Source organism: Daktulosphaira vitifoliae, unplaced genomic scaffold, assembly GCF_025091365.1.
Source record: "Daktulosphaira vitifoliae isolate Bord-2020 unplaced genomic scaffold, ASM2509136v1 Scaffold_5, whole genome shotgun sequence".
Taxonomy (NCBI): Eukaryota; Metazoa; Arthropoda; class Insecta; order Hemiptera; family Phylloxeridae; genus Daktulosphaira; species Daktulosphaira vitifoliae.
This window is the reverse complement of record NW_026099576.1, coordinates 21,085,452-21,108,397: the sequence shown is the minus strand read 5'-3', so window position 1 is coordinate 21,108,397 and position 22,946 is coordinate 21,085,452. Positions and strand designations below refer to the sequence as shown.

The following is a 22,946-nucleotide window of genomic DNA, read 5'->3' as shown; positions in this document are numbered from 1 at the left end:
ACTAATTTAGAATCATATTTGATCGTCAAATGATTATTCTAAAGTCATTTATTGAATAAGTTTCACAAAATTCGTCTAAATAAATGAAATTTTTGTTGCAATCATTTCCCTAGAAAGTTTCTTCGTCTGTTAGCCAGTATTAACAATAAAAAATATATTTTAGTTTTTACATGTTAAAGCACCAAATATGTATTTACAAAAGCCACTAGATTGGCTGATGCCAACACTGTAATTAGATTTTTGATAAATTTCATAACTAAGTATGGTGTAATACGCTATCTTTCTAGCGACCAAGGCTCTAATTTTCGTAATTCTGCTCTAGAACAAGTTTGCAAAAACTTGGGAATAAAACAAATATTTTCTTCTAGTTATGCTCCACAATCATAAGGATTCACTGAAAGAATTAATGGTGTAATATGCCAAGCTATTAGACAGTACATTAATGATGATTCTTATCACCGATGGTCTTATTGTCTACCTTACATAACATTTAGTTATAACATCACTCCTCAAAAATCCATTAACCACACGCCATTTTATTTATTATACGGATTTAATGGTAACTTAACGATAGATTTGCAATTAACTCCTGAAATTCTTCCATATGATATCAAACAAGCATTACACGAATTAAAAACAATTAGGGATAAAATACCTGAGTATATAAAAAAAGCACAAGAAATTAAAAAATTTAACCCATCAATTAACAGAATATTCTCCTGGACAATTAGTTCTAGTGAAATTTCCGTTTCAACAGGCTAATAAAAGTCAAAACTTGCTGCTAAATTCAGAGGTCCTTTTAAAATAATATCAAAAATTAATAATGTTAATTACTCAGTACAATTAACATTAGATAATAAATTAACACTAATGATGTTATTCATATTAGACGACTCAAACCTCACAGTCGAGAACGCACTAATAAAAACGAATAAAATCTACTATGAGTGTTAAATTAAAGATCGATGATTTTGATAATAAGGATTAAAAAAATAAAACCAAATTTCTAATTCTTCTATGGTTTCAATCCGTAGATTGGTTTGCAGCCATCTTCCCGTCTTCCCTCTTATCCACCTTCCTTTTCATTACCACATATGAGTCACATCCTTGGTCCTTTATTATCTGTCGAATGAATTCCAATCTTGGTCTACCCTTACGGTTCTTTCCTTCTACTGTTCCTTCTATTATCAATTTCAACAATCCTTCGTGTCTCATTATAAGACCTATCCAATCGTTGCGTCTTCTGACTATGTTATTCCATAGTAACTTTCCATCTGATATTCTTTCCAGTACTTCCACGTTGGTTACTCTGCCCATCCAACTTATCTTTAGCATCCTTCTATAGCACCACATTTCAAACGCCTCAAGTCTTCTTTTTTCTTCCATTGTTATTGTCCAGGTTTCACACCCGTACAGGGCAATGCTCCATTCATACGTCTTTAATAGGTTTTAGACTCATGCTTCTAGATGTAAATATAGTTTTCTTTTTGTTAAAGGCTATTTTAGCTTGACAGATACGTTTTATAATTTCACTTCTGTTTCTTCCATCCTTGCTGATTGCACTTCCCAGGTATATAAATTCATCTACTTGTTCTATTGTTTGGTTTCGTATTTTTATCTGTATTCTTGTATTATTTTCCCTTTCACATACCATTACTTTTGTTTTCTTCACATCTATTTTCATTTCCAACTCATTTTCGAATGTTTTATCCGTAGCTTTGTAATAGATATTTAGCACTTATAATTTTATTTTATTTATATTATTATATTGATAATTTTTCTAATAAACCGCATTATTATGGAAGATGATAGATATAAACACCAATACAAATATGAAACATTAACTCAAATTAGTAGAATAATAGATTGCGCACAGGTCTATTCAAGTTTCCTTGACTAGCCAATGAGAAGGATTTGGCAATTAAAATATAAAACATTAAATCTCCCCCTCATAAAACGGGCCTATAAAAGAGCGATTTTTAGCTCATTTACCACCTCATTTTTTTTATAAAAATCTGGTCATGAAGCGTTTCTGTACCAGACTGTTTCGCGATATTCTCTCTATGACTTAGAATCTTTTTCATACTTGGTGTTTATTATCTAAATCTCTCTTTATTAATGTCATTTTAAAAATAACTTAACATTTTTATCTTTTTATTTTTTTTAGTTTTAAATATTTATAAAATATTAAAATAAATTAAATTTTTATTTTGTATTTTGTGAATTGTGCCAATTAAGAATTTTTTTAATTCTTCAATTGGAGTGTCTATTTAATAAGTGCATTTCGAAAATCTACCTTAGCACATCTAGCGGTTGAAACTGTTGTAATACAATAGTTTGTGACGTGTCACTAAGGAGATCGTAGAATGTATCTTAAATTTAAATAGATACGTGTTTGATTGATTGCACAAGATACTGATGGTTTGTTGAAATCATTACCCTAGCACATCTAGCGGTTGAAATTATTGGTAAAACAATAGTTTGTGACGTGTCACTAGGGATTGATTCTCATATTCCATTACGTTCTTTTCGGCAAGCAGTTTTTGACTCTGTAAGGTCCGTGCATCGACGAGAGTAATCTCCGATGGTGTAGCCAGCCTGTCTCTAACTCTGTCGACTCTCATATCAAACACACAATTTCATAAAATATTGATAGTTTGTTGAAGTCATTACCCTAGCACATCTAGCGGTTAAAACTATTCGTAAAAAAATAGTTTATAACGTGTCACTAGGGATTGGCTCTCATAACCTATCTGGTTATTTAAATATTCATTTTAAAATATAAAGTAACACATATACTCAGACACCAAGCATAGAAAGGAACCACAGTGAAGTAATATTTCAAGTTTAGTAATTTACATAATTTTACAAAATAAATAAATAGATAAAAGTCAGTGCTCTTTTTATTTATATCATTTTTACAACAAACGATCAAGCTAGCTGGACACAAGGTAAGAAATTATATTTCTAAGCATGTCATAAAATTAAGGATAGACTTAAGATAAATCAAGAATAACTTTTGTCAAGCAAATAACAGATAGAAAGGGAAAATATTATTAATAGTTATTTAGTCACCACTCAGGACGCAACAGCTTGCGTTAAACATAAATATTTAGCTTATATTTAACACCTGTATCTTAATACCTAATATCTTCTCATATAAAAAAAACTATTTATTGGATTTCACCATCCCAATATTCAAATCATTAACCTACTTATATAATTCCCTTTTTGCGACAAAAGATAAATATCACATACATACATAATCAATATAAATATATATATCTATAATAACTCTCTTTTTTTATAAAAAAAAAAACAACCGTGTTAATCCTAACTTTTTTTTATGACAGCTTTAATTAGTTGAGTCAGATCTTTCTCGCATTCAGCAATTAAAGCTATGTCATCGGCAAAACGTAACATACTTATTTTTTGTTCATTAATCTTTATCCCTAGATTGGCATTTTCCTTTATTATATCTATTGCTTCTTGAATATATGCATTGAATATAATTGGGGATAATGTACAACCTTGTCTAACTCCTCTGTTTATTTTTACTTCATCTTCCTCATCTTGGATCCTTATAACTGCGAATTCATCCTTGCATAGGTTATACAGAAGTTTCCTATCTGTGTATTTTAACCCCAATCTTTTCATCATGTTAAACATTACCTTCCAATTTACATTATCAAATGCTTTTTCGATATTTACAAAAGCTATAAATGTTTGTATGTCTTTCCTAATCCTTTTTTGAATGATTATCCTTAACACCAATTTGTCTTCTGTCAATGATTGTTCTATTTTACCTTCAATACGTTTTTAATATAATCTTTGTTAGTATTTTAGAGGCATGGGATAGTAAACTAATGGTACGGTATTCTTCACATTTCTTTGCTGATGTTTTCTTTGGGATGGGGATAGATAATTAGGCTCTTTACGTAATCTTCAGGCAATTCACCGGTTTCGTATATGACATTGATAATTTGAAATAATTCCCTTTTAACTTTTTCTCCCACTTCCTTCCAAAGCTCCACTTGTATGCTTTTGGAATAATCCACCAATTTCTCTAAATAAAACACTATCTATAGATTTGCATCGAAGCGTTTCTTATGATAGTGATTTTAATCACTGTCATATATCATCTATACTTGTCCCATCTATGCCTCGTCCACACTGTGCCTCGACCCCACTGTGCTACCGTTTTTATTTGTGTAGGTACCTAATCAACATATTTTATATGCTGTAATATAATATATCTTGTTAGATTACACATTGGAATAATTGTCACATGGATCAAAGAGGATTTATTAAGAAATACAAGTTTTTAACAATGAGGAGACTAGAAGGGTCACATACATATGTTATCTTAGTTAAAACTAAAGATGAAGTATACATAAAGTTTGAAATATTAGATAAATTTTGGTTACATACACTGCCAAAGGGTATCAATCACACATCAAAGAGATGAAAGGATCCTACTAATCTTTCACAAAATATTACACAACATACTGCAGAACCATGCCACATGTATAAAAGAATTTTATAGCTGTAATCTCCAAAAAAAAAGGGAGAATACAAAAAAATACATTACATAAGGATACTATTTATATAGAATACTGTATTTTGATATTAATGCAAACGTGTCATAAAAAAAATAAAGAAATACACTTTCATCCACAACACTTCAATCAACACACAAATAGAAATATGACCCTAGCCTTTATATATGTATAACTTCTTACATATTTTAAATGTAACAGCTACAAAAGCTGCTTTTAATATACTCTAGTCACCCTTTTTTTTTTTTTTTTTTTTTTTTTTTTTTTGACTGTTACCACTTTTTCTCAGCTCTCACCGAACGGATTTCTTTCAACGATACGTCAAAAGATCACAAATCGTATCTAGTCGAAGACATTACCCTTCAANTCAGGGCGGCCCACGCCGTCTCTAAAACTCACACCACCACGTTGTGAATCAGCCCGAAATTAATCAAGAGCTGATTCGCAACGTGGTGTGGCCCCCTCCCGTTAACCGGATCCCTGAGTGTTGACCGTTAGGGAGGACTGCCAAAATAACTCACAACAATNTACCTAAGGCGCCGGCCTAAACCAGCGCCTTAGGTCCTCCTGTACCGGGCGGCGCGGCTGCCTCTGTCTCAGGCGTTCAGCTTCCTCCTTCTTTTTCAAGATGGATTCGGCGAACGCCTGGACGAGCCTCCACGCCTCCCGGCTCCTCAACATCAGGTCCACCATGGACCCGACTCGAAACGTGGATCCTAGTCGAGATTCCAAAGAGTCCCGATCCTGNTCGAGACTCCAAAGAGTCCCGTTCCTGGGCCCACGCCTCGCACCGGAAGAGGGTGTGCAAAGCGCTATCAGCCTCTCCCGGACGATCCGAACAGTGGTCGCACGTCGGCGCGGCTGCTTTAAGAATATGGTGTAGGTACTCGTTAAAGCAGCCGTGGCCGGACATCTCTTGGGTGAGACGAGAAGTCATCTCACCGTGAGTCCGGTCCACCCACCTGTCCAGCCGATCGGGTCCTATGAGGGACCTGGTCCACTCGCCTCTCGTTTCCTCCGAGAGGCGAGTCCGCCACCGGAGCATGGTCATCCGCCTGAGCGCTAGCCGGTCCTCGGGTTCGAGGGACCGGTTTCGCTCTCGGCGGAGCTCATGCCCGGCGGCGCGTTCCTCGGCGAGCAGGTCGGCGGGCGGCAGTGACGACAGGATACCCGCCGCCACTCCGGACACCGTTCGGTACGCCGAAACTGTCCGGATCGCCGCCCGTCTTTGCACCCAGAGCAGGGCTTCACGGTTTTTGGACGAATACTCAAAAGTATCCGACCAAACCGGGAACGCGTACAGGAGAACCGAGTGTAAAAGTCTACGCCGCATCTCTCTCGGCCCTCCCAGATTGGGCATGAGTACGGCCAGGCAATTCATGACTTTCTGGGCCCGCTGGGCCGCACGAGTAATGTGCGGCCCGAACTTTAGACGTTTGTCTATGACAAGGCCCAGATAAGTCATGGAGTCCTTAAGCGGGATCTCCACCCCCAGCACGGCGAGCCGTGGAGGAGTGAACTTGTACCTGCCCGTGAACAAGTGCAGGTACAAGGTGCCAGGTGGGCTTCGAACCGGGTGACAAGCAGCCGCTCGAGGATCTTCCCCAAGTCGTCCAACATGCAAAGCGGTCGGTACGACGAGGGGAGACCTTCGGGCTTGTCACCCTTTCTCAGAAGCACCAGCCTGGCCTTCTTCCATTTCGTGTGGAATTCACCCTCCGAGAGGCAGCGGTTCGCGACGGCGTGTATCCAATCCGGGGCAAAGTCGTGGACCAACCCTCACACCCGGTTTGGAATCCCGTCGGGGCCGGGAACTGTGTTCCGGCCCCGCACACGCGCCACCGCGTCAGCTACCTCTTGGCTGGTGAATTCCACCACCGACACGTCGTCTCCAAACGCCGGGGGAGGCAGGGGCAGGTGTGTCGGAAAGAGCGTGTCTACCGCCCTTTACAGCACTTCCGCCTCCAGCTGACCGGAAGCCGGTGGACCGCGGAGCTTCCGCATAACGACCCGATAGGGTTTCCCCCACGGGTCGTGGTCCACCGACTTCACGAGTTCGGCCCAGCATTTTGCTTTGGCCCGCCTGATGGCGAGCTTCAGCTCTTTGCGGGCCGACCTCAGCGCCTCCCTCGGGTCCGGGGATTCCGGGTCCCGCGGCCAATGGTTGGAGAGCGTCATAGTCCTCCTGACCCTGACGCACTCCTCACGCCTGGCCACCACCTCGGCGTTCCACCAGTGGACTGGCGGTCCGCGAGTCGACGGCGGTCGTTTGGCCGGAAGGGCGAAGTCGCAGGCTGCGACCACCCTCTGGTCCAACTCTTCCGCCGCTTCGTTAGCGGAGACGTGTCGGTCCTGTACCGCGGGCGCCCGACTTGATGTCCGCGACCGTTAGGCCGCGGTCCATCACGCCGATCGCCGCTCTGCCGGACCGGTCCAAGAACTAGCCGGCAAAGTCCTGGACCGATCCGGCGTGCGGGTCCGAAACGATGCACACGTCGGTGCCCATCTCGTACGCCGTCCGCCGGACCAGATCCTGGGCAATCCTACAGTGGTTGAGATTCGTTTGAAGGAATCTCATCCACTAGCGGGCTGCGCTCCGGAAGACCCCTCGGTCTTTCCCCCCTTCTTCCTCATTTGAGGGGCTTTTTTAGCAGACCACCCATTTGTCTTCTGGACCTTTAAGGCCGGACCCGCACCCGGACAATCCTTGGCCTGGTGCCCCTCCTTTTTACAGGAGAAGCACCCCTTGGATTTGTCCGGGCCCTTGCAGGCCTGGGCCACGTGCCCGTGCTCCAGGCACCTGTATCACCTCGGACCTTGTCTCCAAGGATCCTCAGCCTACAGGTGACCCACCCCACACGGATACGGGCGAGACCTGCGAGGCGGGTGGCCAGCCTTGCCGGCACCTCCACCCTGGCGTAACGCCCTTTGCCGCCGGAGTTCGCACGGACCACAACGGGCAACAGCAGCCATTAATCTAGTCACCCTACTAACATACAATATAAGTAATATTAACATTAATTTTAAGTTTGCACATTATAACACAGCATGGGACATGCTGCAAAAAAAACTGGGGTACACCTTGTAATGAATCAAAATAGAAGTTTCGAGAATATTCGAGAAACTTCTAGAATAATCTTTCTACATAAATAATTATCAATTTTAAATATTTTTCTGATCGACAATTATTTTATTACAATTTACAAATATATAGTTCATTTGGAGCGATGTTTACATTAATGTCCATTTTTTAATTACCATAAGCGTATCTGTGGCGCCGAACAAACGGCAGGATTAAATAGTTAAATTCTCAAGAAAAACTAGCCTCCCTTCATTACCTTACCAATTAGTTTAATATAAAAGGGCTAGTAAAATAAGCACAACATACACACTCGCATACTCTCATTTTCATTCTCACTTATTATTCCCCTATACTCTAACACTTTCATATTAAAAGTTAATAATGTAAAATTCATGTTACTTTTGTTAATTTGAATTATAAGACATATATACATTTGTTAAAATAATTAATAAAAATCATAGAAATAAACTCAGTATGTTACCCCTCATACCAGTATTTTTATTTAATTAAATTAACTTAAAATATGGACGTCAACAAGGAACATCACAATTCATCATTTACCTACGAGTCCAATTGGATATCAAGGTAAGTGCAGTCGTAAGACATGCACTACATTCATGTAATATTAAGAAATAGGACAGAGTGGGTAAGAGGTAGGATTAAGATGATATGAATGAATCCAATACAATCTAAATAACTTATAACCCTTTCCTCCCATCTTCACCACATCCTACCACTACCCCTCTCTTACTGTTTTTTCTTTTTTTTATACAGGGTGATCCATTTAACATTGACCAGCAAATATCTCAAAAACTATTTATTATTTTAATAATTTTTTTTTTTAATTATTTTAGTTACATAAAACATAGTCCATAGTTTTATTCATAGTTTTATGTAACTAAAATAATTTAAAAAAAAAATTATTAAAATAATAAATAGTTTTTGAGATATTTGCTGGTCAATGTTAAATGGATCACCCTGTATTACAAACCATACTGTGTTTCTATTTATTAATAGATTACATTTAATATACTTCAAGGTTTTGATAATGTATAGTTTTTTATTTGATTTAAATATCTTAAATTAAATAAATTAAACTTAGCTATAACTAGTATTTTTTTATACTTCATGACATATTTGAATTAAAATATATATGTACATAATAATATTTACAGGATGCTCAACATTTTTCAAAAATTTAAAAACTCCATTTCATTTGATCGAATAAAATTATTATAAATAAAACTATAATTTTGTATTGAATTTAAATAAAACTTTTAAATATTATTTAAATTTTTTTAAAAGTAAAAATTAGGTCTCATTATATAAAATAATATAATATAGCAAAAAAAATTGTTGTAAGTAATTTTAATGTTATAAACACAGACTTTCAAAGAGAATATATTATATACATCCTATAAAAAATTAATAAAAAATAATATAAAAACCTAATTTATTTGATGGAAATATTTTTTTACCAATGTACGAAAACAATTTATATTTTTCATACATATTTTTATTGAAAAATAAATGATATAAAATAATAATGAAGACAATTTGCACATGATCATTAGTAGCCTTCTCATAATTTCAAAAAGTAATTAATAATATTAGTATATTTTACGATGAATCTTTATTCCTTTATTTTAGTATATATTGTCGTTATGGTATTGAAACCAGATCAAGGAGTATATTGCAGAAGTTATTATACAAGGTATAGGCTTTACATTGAAAGATTTGTGACTCACGTTGGTTTACGAATTAAATTTAGTGAAATGCTAAATCAAAAATCAAATTCAAATAATACTACTGATATAGAGAAAGCTTTTGAACCAGACAAGTTTAGCGAATTAATGTGTAATTATCAATATACAATAAGTGCTCTCAATTACAAATACACTATAATACTAAAAAAATTCCTTGATTATATAGCTATAGTTATGGGTAAATGTCAGCAATTTCATGAAAGAAACTTATCGGAAAACTTTATTCATTGTGTAATATTACTTGTAGAACAAGTGAAACAATCTAAGACTATGTTTGAAAATTTACACAATGCTATGAAGTTTATAAGCTATATAGATATAAGATTTTTGTTTTCTGAAAACATCGTGCTACATCCTATAATTGACGAAATCGAATTTATGTATCAATTTGTCATAGAAATAAGTTTAGATACTAGGTCTTTTGATCTCAATAAATCACCAAATCAAGAATCTGAAATAAAATTTGAAAATTTGATTAAATTTCATAAAGATGCATCTAACAAAGTAAATAATATTTTTCATAATAATAATGTCAACAATAATTCTATTGTAAGTTGGACAACAATTAATATAGCGAAATGGCATAATGAAAATAACTTTGACATTGTATATTCAATAAGTAATACACTTAATAAGTTTTACAACGAAACTATAAAAATTTGGTACGAAAATCTAGGCTTTGAACAATTCCTTTACCCCACAACATTTAAGTAAGAATTCATATATTTTGATTTATTTTCTAATATATTTGATTACAAATATGTTTTTCGAAAATACAAAAAATTTTAATTAAAGATAAAATTTTTTTTGGTCATTAATTTGTAAAACGTATTATAATAAATATTCGATTGCTATTTATTAACATGTTTTTATGTGAATTCACATAAATAAATAGCTATTTTTGAGCTTAAACAAATTTTACAAATAAGGTTATGCTTGTTTTTATTCAAAATTATTAACTCGTAAAATTTTAAGAAAAAAATATTTTTGAAATAATGTTATTTTTTTAATTTATCAAATAAAAAAAATTTTAATACATAATTTCATTTTTTAATATTTGAACATATAAATAATAATATGAAATACCGAATCTATATTTTTATAAAATGTTTTCATAATTAATCTGAATAAAAGTAAAGCTATCTCAATTATAATAATTAAATATATAACATCTATGTAATTACTTAATAATTAAAATATATATTTTTTAATATAGACGAGTGCCTCCAAAACATAGAACAATAAATCAAAATGATGGAATTGAAGCTCTTAAGATTCTTCTTCAGGAATCTGAGTGGAAATCAATGAATCACATAAATATAATTTATTGTGGTAAACTATTCAACGTAGATCATATAATAAAAGACTCAATTAGTGAAATCAATTTTCAAATAAAAAAAGAACATGTATCGCAATTATTAAGATGTAGGTATGCAGAAATAATTAAAAATTACTATACATTACTATCTGCTATTTTAGATTTATGCAATAAAGATGCATGTGCCTTCTATCACAATTATTTGATTCAATTGTTTAACTCATTTCACAAATCTCAAAAAATGATGCAAGGATTGTATGAAGCTTTAATTATTCTAAATAAATCATCAATATGGAATGTTAATTCTAACTCTAAATCGAGTTTAAAGGTCATATCGGAATGTATTGAGTATATTCTCGATATATTAAAAAGCAATAAATTTTCTCTAGAAAATTTTATTGATAAAAATGATAAGGAAAAATCTGAAATTGTTGAAAGTTTTCTAGAAATATTTGAAAATTTTCTTAAAGAATTTCATTTTTGCTTACATAAAGAAATGAAACCAATGCACATCCGTTGTTCTATGAAAATACCTTATTTTAAAAAATTAAAAAAAATAAATGAATTCAAGAATTTTGTATTTACATTGAACAATCCAGTAAATACATCAGATAATCAAAATCCTGAATATTATATGCAAATGATTCTTAATGCATGTAAATATTTGGACAATTTTTGTGAAGATGTTTACAAATCTTGTTATGTAAATCTGGGTTTTAGAAAAGTTTCAGACTGTCAAAACATAAAATTAGACGGCAAACTTGTTAAATTTACTGAAGATTTTTCTACTTAACTTATATTATATAGTTATAGTAAGAATCAACACATTGAAAATAAAATGTAAATTACATAAAATTATTTTTTTATTATTTATTTTAGATTTCACACGTTCAATTAAAAGAACCCTTCTGAAATTAACATTTTGTTTTACTATCCCTAGTATTTTTTTGTAAATTTGCTGTATTTGTATTCAACTGCACAAATAACATAACATACTATTAAAAATATTTGATTGAGTTATAATAATATATTGTTTATGGCTAAAACTTCAAGAGCAATTATTTGTTCTTTCATTTAATAATATGAAAGCCCAGCATAGTTTTGCCACGACATATTAGCGCAGCACCAGAGTTGGGACCAGTATAGAAAATATCTGACAATAATTAACTTTCTATTATAAAAAATTCTATGATATGAGTTCGTTAAATTTTTCAATAGTTTTTACTTTTGTAATTTCACGATTTCATGTTGTAAAATTTCACTAAAATATTACATGTTAAATTATTAGCTGAATTAAAAATAAAGTAAATTTTTAGAAAAAATTTCGATTTTTAACTTAAACGTCCTATTTGAGACTTTTATGAGCCTTGATGCGAAGCTTTTTTTTTTTTTTACACGAACTGCCTTATTCCGGGCCTATAATACTAAATACTAAACGTTACAATAAATATAATAAAAAAAGTACAATTCGTTATTCAAGACTACCTATATGATAAAATTAAAAAAATCAATAAAATCTAATATATTGTTGGTGTTACTATAAATATAGCAAAATTAAATAATTAGCTGCATGAACAAAATAAATAACTAGTGTAATTACATTGAGGGAGTTCAAGTAGGAAAATTAGAACAATTAATTACGAAGATATTTAAGCAAGATAAACAATAAAAATAAAAGTAACAGTTAACACACTAAGCAATAATATTATCTTTCTAGTAATAAGATTTTTTTGTTATTACTTTATCACAATGAATCCGCCTCCAGCTGACCTAAAGTCGGTGGCCTGCGTAGATTTCGCATTGCGACCCGATAAGGCTTCCCTAACGGTTTTTTCGCGATACACCAATTTCACTAGTTCGGCCTAATATTTCGCCTTATACCGCCTTGTGGCCATGTTCTAGAATGTTCGGCCGCCGCCTCTAGAAGATTCCTCTGACTATTTAAGGGCAATATCGTCGCTCCAGTCAATCAATCGATCAGTCAAACACTTACGCATTCTGTCTTAAACGCGCTTCGTCTCTCGCTGTTATTTGTTAGTTCGTTGTAATATAATATAGTTGTTATTAAATCGTAAAAGTGTTTATTACTTCTATATATTACACCTCGCTACATTGGTGACCTCGACGTGATTTGAACACGCAACCTTCTGATCTGTTAAAAATGTTTCAAAAAGATGTTAACAAATGTGAAGATAATGTAATTATATTAGTACATTGGTTGTTATTATTAAATGATTTCCAAGTTCTTAAACCAGGTCAATAAAACATCAAACAGTGCACCACATTCTTACGACACATGGTCAGCCTATAGCCTGCCGCCCACGCCGCTTAGCTCCAGGTAGACTAAAAATCGCCAAACAGGAATTCGCGGAAATGGTCAAGGCAGGTACCGCTAGACCTTCAAGCAGTCCGTGGTCTTCACCATTACATTTAGCACCGAAAGGGGAGAACAGCTGGCGTCCTTGCGGTGATTACCGCGCGCTGAACGCCCGAACTATACCAGACTCCTATCCAGTCAGACACATACATGATTTCTCGCACAACCTGGCTAATTGCACGCTATTTTCCACAATCGATCTGGTAAAGGCTTACCGTCAAATACCTANGCTTACCATCAAATACCTGTTAATCCGGACGATATATGCAAAACAGCCATTACCACTCCATTCGGACTTTACGAATTTCCTTTTATGACATTCGGATTGCGAAATGCTGGACAAACTTTTCAACGCTTCATAGACGAAGTTACCAATGGGTTGGACTTCTGTTATGCATATATTGATGACATTTTGGTATTCTCTAAATCGGAAGAGGACCACAAACAGCATTTACGCACTCTTTTCGGGAGACTTGCTGACTACGGTGTTGTAGTTAACCCGCAAAAATGTGTATTAGGTTCGGCTGAGGTGAAATTTCTAGGTTACCTAGTATCTTCTGAAGGCACCCGCCCGCCACCGGAACGCGTGGACGCCATACGACAGTATCCATTGCCAAAATCTATGCAAGGATTACGCCGGTTTTTGGGAATGGTAAATTTTTATCGCCGGTTTATTCCCAAAGCTGCCGACCTGCAAGCACCACTTCACGGTATTCTCAAAGGCCCGAAGACAAAAGGTTCCCAACCGATAGAATGGACTCCCGAGTTAGAAAAAGCGTTCACCACATGCAAAGAAAGTCTTGCGACCGCTACTCTTTTAGCACATCCTCATCCAGCCGCACGACTTGGACTATTCACAGACGCATCTAGCCAATCTATCGGCGCATGTCTGCAGCAGCGAGTCAATAACATCTGGCAACCCATAGCATTTTTTTCAAAGAAAATGTCGGTGAAACAAAGTGCGTGGCCTGCGTATTATCGTGAGTTGCTTGCCATCTATGAATCGGTGAAGTATTTCAGGCACATTGTCGAAGCACAACCATGTACCATTTTCACCGATCATAAGCCACTCGTATATGCTTTCACCCAACGGAGAGAAAAGATACCTCCTACGCAACTCAACCAGTTGACATTCATATCCGAATTCACCACCAACATTCAACATTTTACTGACAACAATTCATCTCTTCATTTGGAGAAGGTACTAGTGCCAGGATCTATATTTATTGCGACACGTCAACGGGATGCCCACGGCNCTATATTTATTGCGACACGTCAACGGGACGCCCACGACCATTTTTGCCACAACGATTCCGGCGTCACGCATTTGATCAGTTACACAACCTTAGTCACCCCGGTGCACGCGCAACAGCTCACTTAGTTTCAGAACGATTTGTGTGGCCAGCAATGAAAAAGGATTGCCGTTCCTGGGCACGTGCCTGCGTCCACTGTCAGCGATCGAAAATAAGCCGACACGTCTCAGCCCCACTAGGAAACTTTGAAACACCTTCACGCCGATTCAAACATGTTCATGTCGATATCATCGGTCCATTGCCGCCATCACAGTCCTTTAGGTACTGTCTGACGGTAATCGACCGTTTCACCCGTTGGCCGGAGGTGTATCCACTCGAACGTATAACAGCAGACGATGTCACTAAGGGTTTCCTCAATTGCTGGATTTCACGCTTCGGAGTACCTCAATACGTTACGACTGACCGTGGTACTCAGTTTGTTTCAGCTACTTTAAAAACTTTAGCAAAACGTTTTGGTTTTACGCTTCGCCCCACTACCAGTTGGCATCCTGCTGCAAACGGATTCGTCGAACGAATGCACCGACAACTAAAGGCAGCCATCATGGCCCACGCAAAAGACTCGTGGACTGAGTCACTGCCTATCGTGCTTCTCGGAATACGTTTGAGGGGGGTGGAAGTTTAGGATTAGGGTGGTCAACCCCAAGTAATTGGAATGCGACAGCACCTGTGGCTCCGCCGCCGGCTGCTTGGTCTGAGGTGGTTAGGCGGCAGAAGACGCCTAACACGGTGGCGGACCCGCATCCGAACCCTGGGCTCCCTGCTATTACGCGTCCCGTAATTAAGGCAAGGGCCCCGAAAACGGAGGCCATTATTATTGGTCCTCTTAAAGAAGACCAACAATATTCGGCCACCATAAAAAGGGTCATGGCGAATATTGACCTTCAGACGCTGGGCGTCGTGGTCTCCGGTACCCGCCGGACCAAGTCGGGAGCAGTGCTCCTGGAGGTTCGGGGTACGGGGGCCCAGGCTGACCTGCTGGCCGCCAAGGTCAGAGAGACCCTGGACGGCATGGACGTCCGCGTGCATCGCCCAGCGATGTCCGTGGCGTTCATGCTGTTAGACGTGAAGGAGTGGATAGTGGAAGAGGACGTCGTAGGGGCGTTGACCACTATCCTCTCCAAAGATGGAGTGACGACACCCGTCGGATCGGTGTCAGTCCGACTACACGGGAGCGGCAAGGGCCGCTTCGCGTGGTGCGAGGTTCCCATCAGAGCCTCGCAACCGCTGGTCGGACTGACACGACTCAGAGTGGGTTGGAGCACGTGCCGGATCCGGGTCCCAAAAGACAAGGGTCTGCGCTGCTACAGGTGCCTCGAAAGGGGTCACGTGCAGACGGCCTGTAGCGGTCCGACCGGACCGACGCGTGCTTCACGTGCAAAGGGGAGGGCCACCGGTCAAGGGACTGTCCCAAGAAGGTGGGAGAGCCGGAGAAGACTTCATAAAGTATCTCCTGTCCTCACTCTATTTAGTGTGATATGTGTTTTGTGAATTATTATCTAAGCCAACCCTCGCGAAGTTCTGCCCCCACCTCCACGTGGTGCAGCCCGGGCAGCGGATCCCACCTTTTGGGATCCGGCTAACGGGGGAGGCCACACGACGTTGTGAATCAGCTCTCGATTAATTTCGGGCTGATTCACAACGTGGTGGTGCGAATTTTAGACGGCGTAGGCCGCTCTGAAGCAATACCTCGCGGTAGTTCCAGGGCGGTCCACATCATGCCGGATGTGGAAAAAAAAAAAAAAAAAAAGTGTCAAATCAATTACCTACTCTATCGGTTGTATCTTAATATACACTACACTTAAATGATACTATAAATAAACTCACACATACACACATATGCATTTATAACATTGTGTCTAATGTATAACATGATAAAAAGTAACCGTAAAATGAAAAAAATGGAATATAAATTTTAGTACTCATATTAAATGTAATGTAACTCGAAAAATATTTGTTTAAATAAAAAAATATTAGATAATTTTTTTGTTTATAATTGTCTTTTAAACAACTTTTGTACGAAACTTTTTTTGTAAGTTGAATATTTTTTGACAAAATTAAAAAAGCTCATATTTTTGATCTTTTGCGAANAAAAAAGCTCATATTTTTGAACTTTTGCGAGGCTGTAAAAAAAAGCTCAATTTCAATCAATGAGGACTATTAGTATGTCATTATACATATTTTAATTCAACTATTAATAAAACAAAATTTGGTTGGGACTTTTTTAAGAAATTTTTCCTTTGTTGACTGGCCTAGATGTCAATTTTAAACTTGTAATTGAGCTAAAAGTTATGGTAATATATTCAATTTTTTTTACTATAATCTTTCATAAATCTTTATCAAAAATTTTTTATCAACTTTAAGNTCATAAATCTTTATCAAAAATTTTTCATCAACTTTAAAGAACCAAAAAAATAGGTTAAAAATGAAAATTTGGACTGATTATTTTTAACATATTAAAAATCAAATCAGTAATAATTTGAAAACGATTTTTTTTTTCTTTTAATTATTTTTTATATGTAATTAGTAATAATATAAAAAATTAGAACTGATCGATAAAGTCTAATTGCAGATTTGAAAACAACGCGAAAATTTGATTTAGAAAAGTATATTTTTGCTTCTGATGAAAGTTCCTTGAAGTCCAGTGCATTAATTTATAGTAACAAACAGTTTTTATTGATAATTATTGTATCAAGCCCATTAAATTTTTATACACGTAAAAGTAAATCAAAATATAACTTCTTTATTATTTTTACAATTTTTCCGCTTAAATTACAATATTACATTATTAAATCACAATTTCATACTAAATTTAAAAACTATAATTAGTATTTATTCATATATTATATTTTAAAATCAAAGAATTACTAATCAGGATATAATTAAAGAAATAAGAGTTAATGTTGCTTTTAGAATAATCCACCAATTTCTCTAAATGAAACACNTAAAGGAAACACTATCTACAGATTTGCATCGAAGCGTTTCTTATGATAGTGATTTTAATCACTGTCAGATATCATCTATACTTGTCCCATCTATGCCTCGTCCACACTGTGCCTCGACCCCACTGTGCTACCGTTTTTTTTTTTGTTTATGTTATGTATTAGAATTTTTTTTAAATTATTTAAAAACATATAATTTGGTTAAAACCCCCCTCAAAAATTTGTTCCAGCTACGGCCTTGTTAGTACTTATGAGTATTAAATATATTTATGTTCTCACATGTTAATAAAATTATTTAAAAATATTAATTTGTTTATCATAATTTAATTTATCATTTTTATTTAAGTCACAAAAGTTACATATTGATGACGTCGTATGTTTTATTTAAATTACATTCTTTAGACCATATCATTTAAAATTCATGTTAAATAAATTTATGTTAATAAATTTCAAGATAAATAGTTTTCTACTTTTGTTTCATAAATGTTTCTTTTACCCTACAAAAATAATTTCCCTGAATTTTATAAGCTACGGATAATAGCTTTTTTTGAAGCCATCCCATCTAAACATGGTAAAGTGACAACTTAGTCACGAAATTTTGTTGTACATTAGTTGTCAATGACTATCATAAACTGATAAATTTGCAAAATCGGTAAATCTATAAAAATTATAATGCAATTTTAATTTTAAGTATAGGTAATTGTTTTTCAACTAAAATTATGTATGTGTAACCGTGATATAATAACTTTAATAATTAATATGTGTAATTATAATTTAAGTTTTAAGTATGTAGGATCAGTTGTGAAAAAGAAATATGGTATTGACTAGGATGTAAGACAAAGCATTAAGTGCGGAGGTTATAGAGTAAATAAGTGTCTGTTGTGTTATATAATAAAAGAATTCCAATGAGGCTGAGAGGTAAGTTCTCTAAGACTGTAGTGAGATTAGCTATAATGCATGATTTAAAGTGTTGAGTTGTTGACAAGAAAATAGAGTAGAGAATGAGTGTAGCAAAGAGGAGATTGTTTAGATGTATCAGTGGAGTGACTAGAGAAGATAGGAAAAGGAACGAACATGTAAAAATGAATAATAATGTAGCGTTAATCGTTGAATGATACAAAATAGGCTTAGATGGTTTGATCATATTATGAAGAGAGAGGAATCGGAAGCTATAAGAACAGTTATATAAACTAATGTTGAAGGGAGAAGAGGTAGAGGAAGACCTAAAAAGATATGAAGGGATGTTATTGAATGCGATATGAGGACGGCTGATATGAGCGTAGATGATGTGGGAGATTGTGTTAAGTGGAAGTTTAGGATTAGGGTGGTCAACCCCAAGTAATTGGAATTAAGGGGAGCAAAAATAAGAATAATTAATCGATTTAATTAATTCATTGTTGGAAGTGACGTAACTTTGTAGTCACTTTCTTACATCACTAAATACTTTAAAATTAAATAAAAGGTAAGTAAATTTACGTTAACCCAATTATTTAGAATTAACAGCCTCGGTACAGAAGGATAGAGCAATAGATCTTTATACATATATTCATCATATTTAAGATAATCATCTCGACTGGGTATCGGATAGGAGGCCTCAAGCCACTGCAAGAATAACTCGTCAAAAATAATTAATTACATTATTAAACCTCAACAAAGAAAAAACTTTTATTTAATTTTTTATCTACTTGTCTTTATTAGTAAGTCTGTTCCTAATAATACTTTACATAAAAATTTAAATTAAAAAATAATAATTATTTTGTAGGGATAATTATACTTAATAAATTTTAAATAAACTTTAATATATCATTATATTATTAAGTGTAAGAACTAATAATGATTCAAATCTAGTGATAAGCTATAAAACATTACATTTTTATAAATTTTACAAAATAAGAATTACAGAAAAGTTCTTTAAAATTATGCATGACATCTAATAATTAAAAATAATAAAGTAATGATTTAATCAAACTTACTTTTTCAATTGATAAACAGTGTTTATTATGTAGTGAAGACTAAGTCGATAAATTTACATTAAATCATATAAGTATGTCGTCTAACTTTTATATTGATAGTGTAAAAGTTTTCTAAAACCTAGATTTTCATAACAAGATTTGTATACATCTTCACAAAAATTGTCAAAATAATTACATGCATTTAGAATAATTTGGAATGGCCATCCAATATTTGAATAAATTGATGTATTTTGTAGATTCTTAAAATTTTCTATATAAGACTCTTCATTTTTAAAAGGTTCATTTATATAACACTGGCCTTTTATTTGACTAATATCGCTTTGTAACTCAGATCTAAAGTCGTTAAAATAGTAGTTGAAATCGCTCTGTAACTGATTACTAAAGGTATAAAGATAATTTTCAAAAATTACTAGATGTTTTTCAACTATTTCTATTTTATTTTTATCATATAAAACGATAAAGTTTTCTTGTGAAAAATTATTGTTCTTTAATATACTGAGAAATCCTGTGATCCATTTTAAAATGTTTTGTAAACTCGATTCAGAATTCAAATGAACACTACATATTAAGGATTTATTTAAAGTAATTAAAGATTCATACAATCCTTCAATCATTTTTTTGGATTCGCTGAATGAGCTAAATAATTTAATTAGACAATTATGATAGAAATCCAATGCATCTTTTTTGCATACAGTTAATATAGCAGATAGTATTGTATGATAGTTTTTAATTATTTCTGTATACCTACAGATTAATAATTGTAATACCTGTTCTTTTTTTTATTCGAAAATTTATGTTATTAACTTCATCTTTTATTATACCATCTACATTTTGTAGTTTACCAAAATAAATTATGTTTATGTGGTTCATTTCTTTCCAACCCGTTTCTTTACGAATAATATTGAGAGCTTCAATTCCATCATTTTGATTTGTATCTGGATCTATTGGAGGTATAAATCTATTAAAAAAAAATTATGTTATTTTAAAAACATATTATATCATTTTCATTCAATTAGTTGGTTATGAAAAAATGGTTAAATTATTATTTACAGGTTAAAATATTAAGAAATAACATAAAAAATTCGCTAAAGATTTTGTATGGTTTGATAATTCAAAAAAATTATAATATTTTTTTTATTATTTTCATTAATTTCTTTTGGATAAATAATATAGATTAGCATAGACTTTTATTAATTTTTAGAAGAGCTGTTGAATAACAATACTGTAATCATTTAAAAATTATTATACCAAAAGTTTCTTTAGTTTTAACTGTAAATTGCTTGTATTATCTTAAAACATATTAAAATATTTATAAGCAAATATGAAATTAGAAAATAAATTTAAATTTAGGTATTCTTACTCCGCTGCTGTGGGATTGAGAAATTGCTCAAAGCCTAGATTGTTGTACCAAATTTCTATATTTTCGTTATAAAATATAGTAAGAAGTTCACTTTTTTTTGAAAGTATAGCATAAGATCTTCTTCTCTGAGGTAATTTTGCAATATTCAATTTGTCCACATCACTATTTATATAAATGTCCAAGATTTTATTTTGTTTAAAAAAGTTTGTATTAAAATCGAATATTTTCCAATATAAATTTACATTAAAGGATTCAATATTCTTAAACTTATATTCAGAGATATAATATGGTAATCTTTTGAGATCAGAAGAGTCCTCTTTATTTTTTTCTAAGAGATATTGATATATAAAGTCCATTTCATCAGTTATAGCATGTGTCACGGCTCCTTCAGAAAACAAAAATCTTATATCTATGTAGCTAATAAACTTCACAGCATTATAGAATTTTTCAAACATAGTCTTGGAATTTTTCACTTGTTTTTCAAGAAACATTACACAATCAATAAAATTTTCCAATAAATTTTCTTTTTTAAATTCAATACATTGATTAATGATTATTTTCATGTAATAACGGTATTCGTGCAGTATTTGAATGTAATTGAAATTTAGTATACTTATTGTATAATGATATTTTTGTGTGAAATCACGTGGGTTTGTTTTAGGTTGGATAGTTTCCTCCATACCAGTAGTATTATTTGAATCTTGTTTTTGATACGATATAATTTGTGAATAAATGTAACTTATCACTCTTTCAATATAATTTTTATATTCTATATGATAACTTTTGCAATGAACTCCTTCATCTGGTTGCGACACGAAAATGGCAATGGATATTAAAATAAACGAATAAAATTTCATTGTAAAAAAATACTTATGTGTAAAATTTCACGTTTGAAACTTAAGAAGATTTTAGATCAATAAACGCAAATGTCTTAACTATAATTGTATATTATATTTATTTCTAAGAAAAGGTGTATTAGAAAATATCTTTTTTTTATGGCAGTATAAATATATTTCAATCCAATAAGGTGTTTATTTTTATCAAAAATTTTTTTTAGGATGTGTAAATATATTATTATTTATAATATATTGATGAATTTTCTCTTTGAAATTCTGCATTCGTAATATCAGTTAGAAGATCATTTTGTATTATATTATAATATTTCATATAACGATACCTAATAATCACTATTAAAAATAATTTAATTTTAATATTATAAAGGTATTATTTAAATTGAAAATAATTTTTACATACTGTAAATAATATTATTTTTTTTTTGTGTGTAAACTTATTATATTCATTTACGATAAAAACGTTTTCAAATGGATCAATATTGTAATTTAAAATTTGTACTTCTAATAATTTTAACTCATTTATTTTTAGCAATTAAAATCAGATGAAAAAAACAATAAAGTATCTTAACAATGTAATACATTATATAAAAAAATAAAATATTTTAGCGTTATTAAGGCTCTTATTAGTGCAGTTTGTCTGAAAATCTTTTTATAACTACTTTTTTTTTAAATGTCGTTAAAGTATACATAAAATAAAAAAATATTTAAAAACTAAAATATTTTAAATTTTTTCACCTTCGAAAAAAAAATTAACTTAATTAAAAATGCAAGGTATTGTTAATATTCAGTACGTTTAATTAGTCATGGGAGATATTAAACTATTCCATCATACACAATCTATTAGAATAGTTTTCAAAACCTTTCGGTTGCGTAAATAAATGTTCCAATAAATATCCCATAGTTAAAAATGTTCGAAAATGACCATTAATAAAAATGATAGCACAATGGGATCGCGGCATAATGGAGACATAGTTGGGTCCAATATAGATTTAATCTGATAGTGATTAAAATCACTATCATTAGAAACGCTTCGATTCAAATCTGTAGATAATGTTTAATGTTAACAAATTAATGGATTATTTTAGAAGCTACATGATCTGCTAGTTCCTTATTAATATCATGATTAAGATAAATTACGTCGAATGAAAAAGGGATTATTAAAAAATATTATTTCTCATAAAAAAATTATGTTGATCCACACTTTTCAATAAGTTATAGCATTATAAAGGTAAAAATGTAAAAAATAAAATCGAGAATTTTCACACGAAAATAGCATATAATAACCATTTTCACCTTGAAGACAAGTCCAGAAGTCAAATTTTTTTTAGCTTCGATGCGAAGCTGAGAAGGTATTGGTTTTACTAAGATGTGTTTTTTTTTTTTTTTTTTTTTTTTTTTTTTTTTT

General features: G+C 33.4%; 2 protein-coding genes across 4 annotated transcripts in view; one reads left to right on the top strand and one right to left on the bottom strand.

Annotated features, from left to right (window-relative positions):
- LOC126907934 (uncharacterized) overlaps window positions 1–21,628 on the bottom strand; it is a 119,515-nt gene extending 97,887 nt beyond the window's left edge. For both annotated transcript variants that reach the window (XM_050689643.1, XM_050689644.1), the window contains exon 1: window positions 20,688–21,628. In XM_050689643.1, the coding sequence (XP_050545600.1) occupies window positions 20,688–21,544 (857 nt within the window). In that variant the 5' untranslated portion in view covers window positions 21,545–21,628. The remainder of the gene's footprint in view (window positions 1–20,687) is intronic.
- LOC126907927 (uncharacterized) lies at window positions 9,136–11,990 on the top strand. 2 transcript variants are annotated; one of them, XM_050689622.1, is made up of 3 exons: window positions 9,136–10,117; window positions 10,624–10,832; window positions 10,887–11,990. In XM_050689622.1, the coding sequence occupies exons 1-3, from the start codon at window positions 9,267–9,269 to the stop codon at window positions 11,516–11,518; spliced, it is 1,692 nt and encodes a 563-aa protein (XP_050545579.1). In that variant the 5' UTR covers window positions 9,136–9,266; the 3' UTR covers window positions 11,519–11,990. The 2 variants fall into 2 exon arrangements, with proteins under 2 accessions (XP_050545579.1, XP_050545578.1); XM_050689621.1 differs by having other exon boundaries at window positions 9,137–10,117; window positions 10,624–11,990.
- Window positions 21,629–22,946: the final 1,318 nt, after the last annotated feature.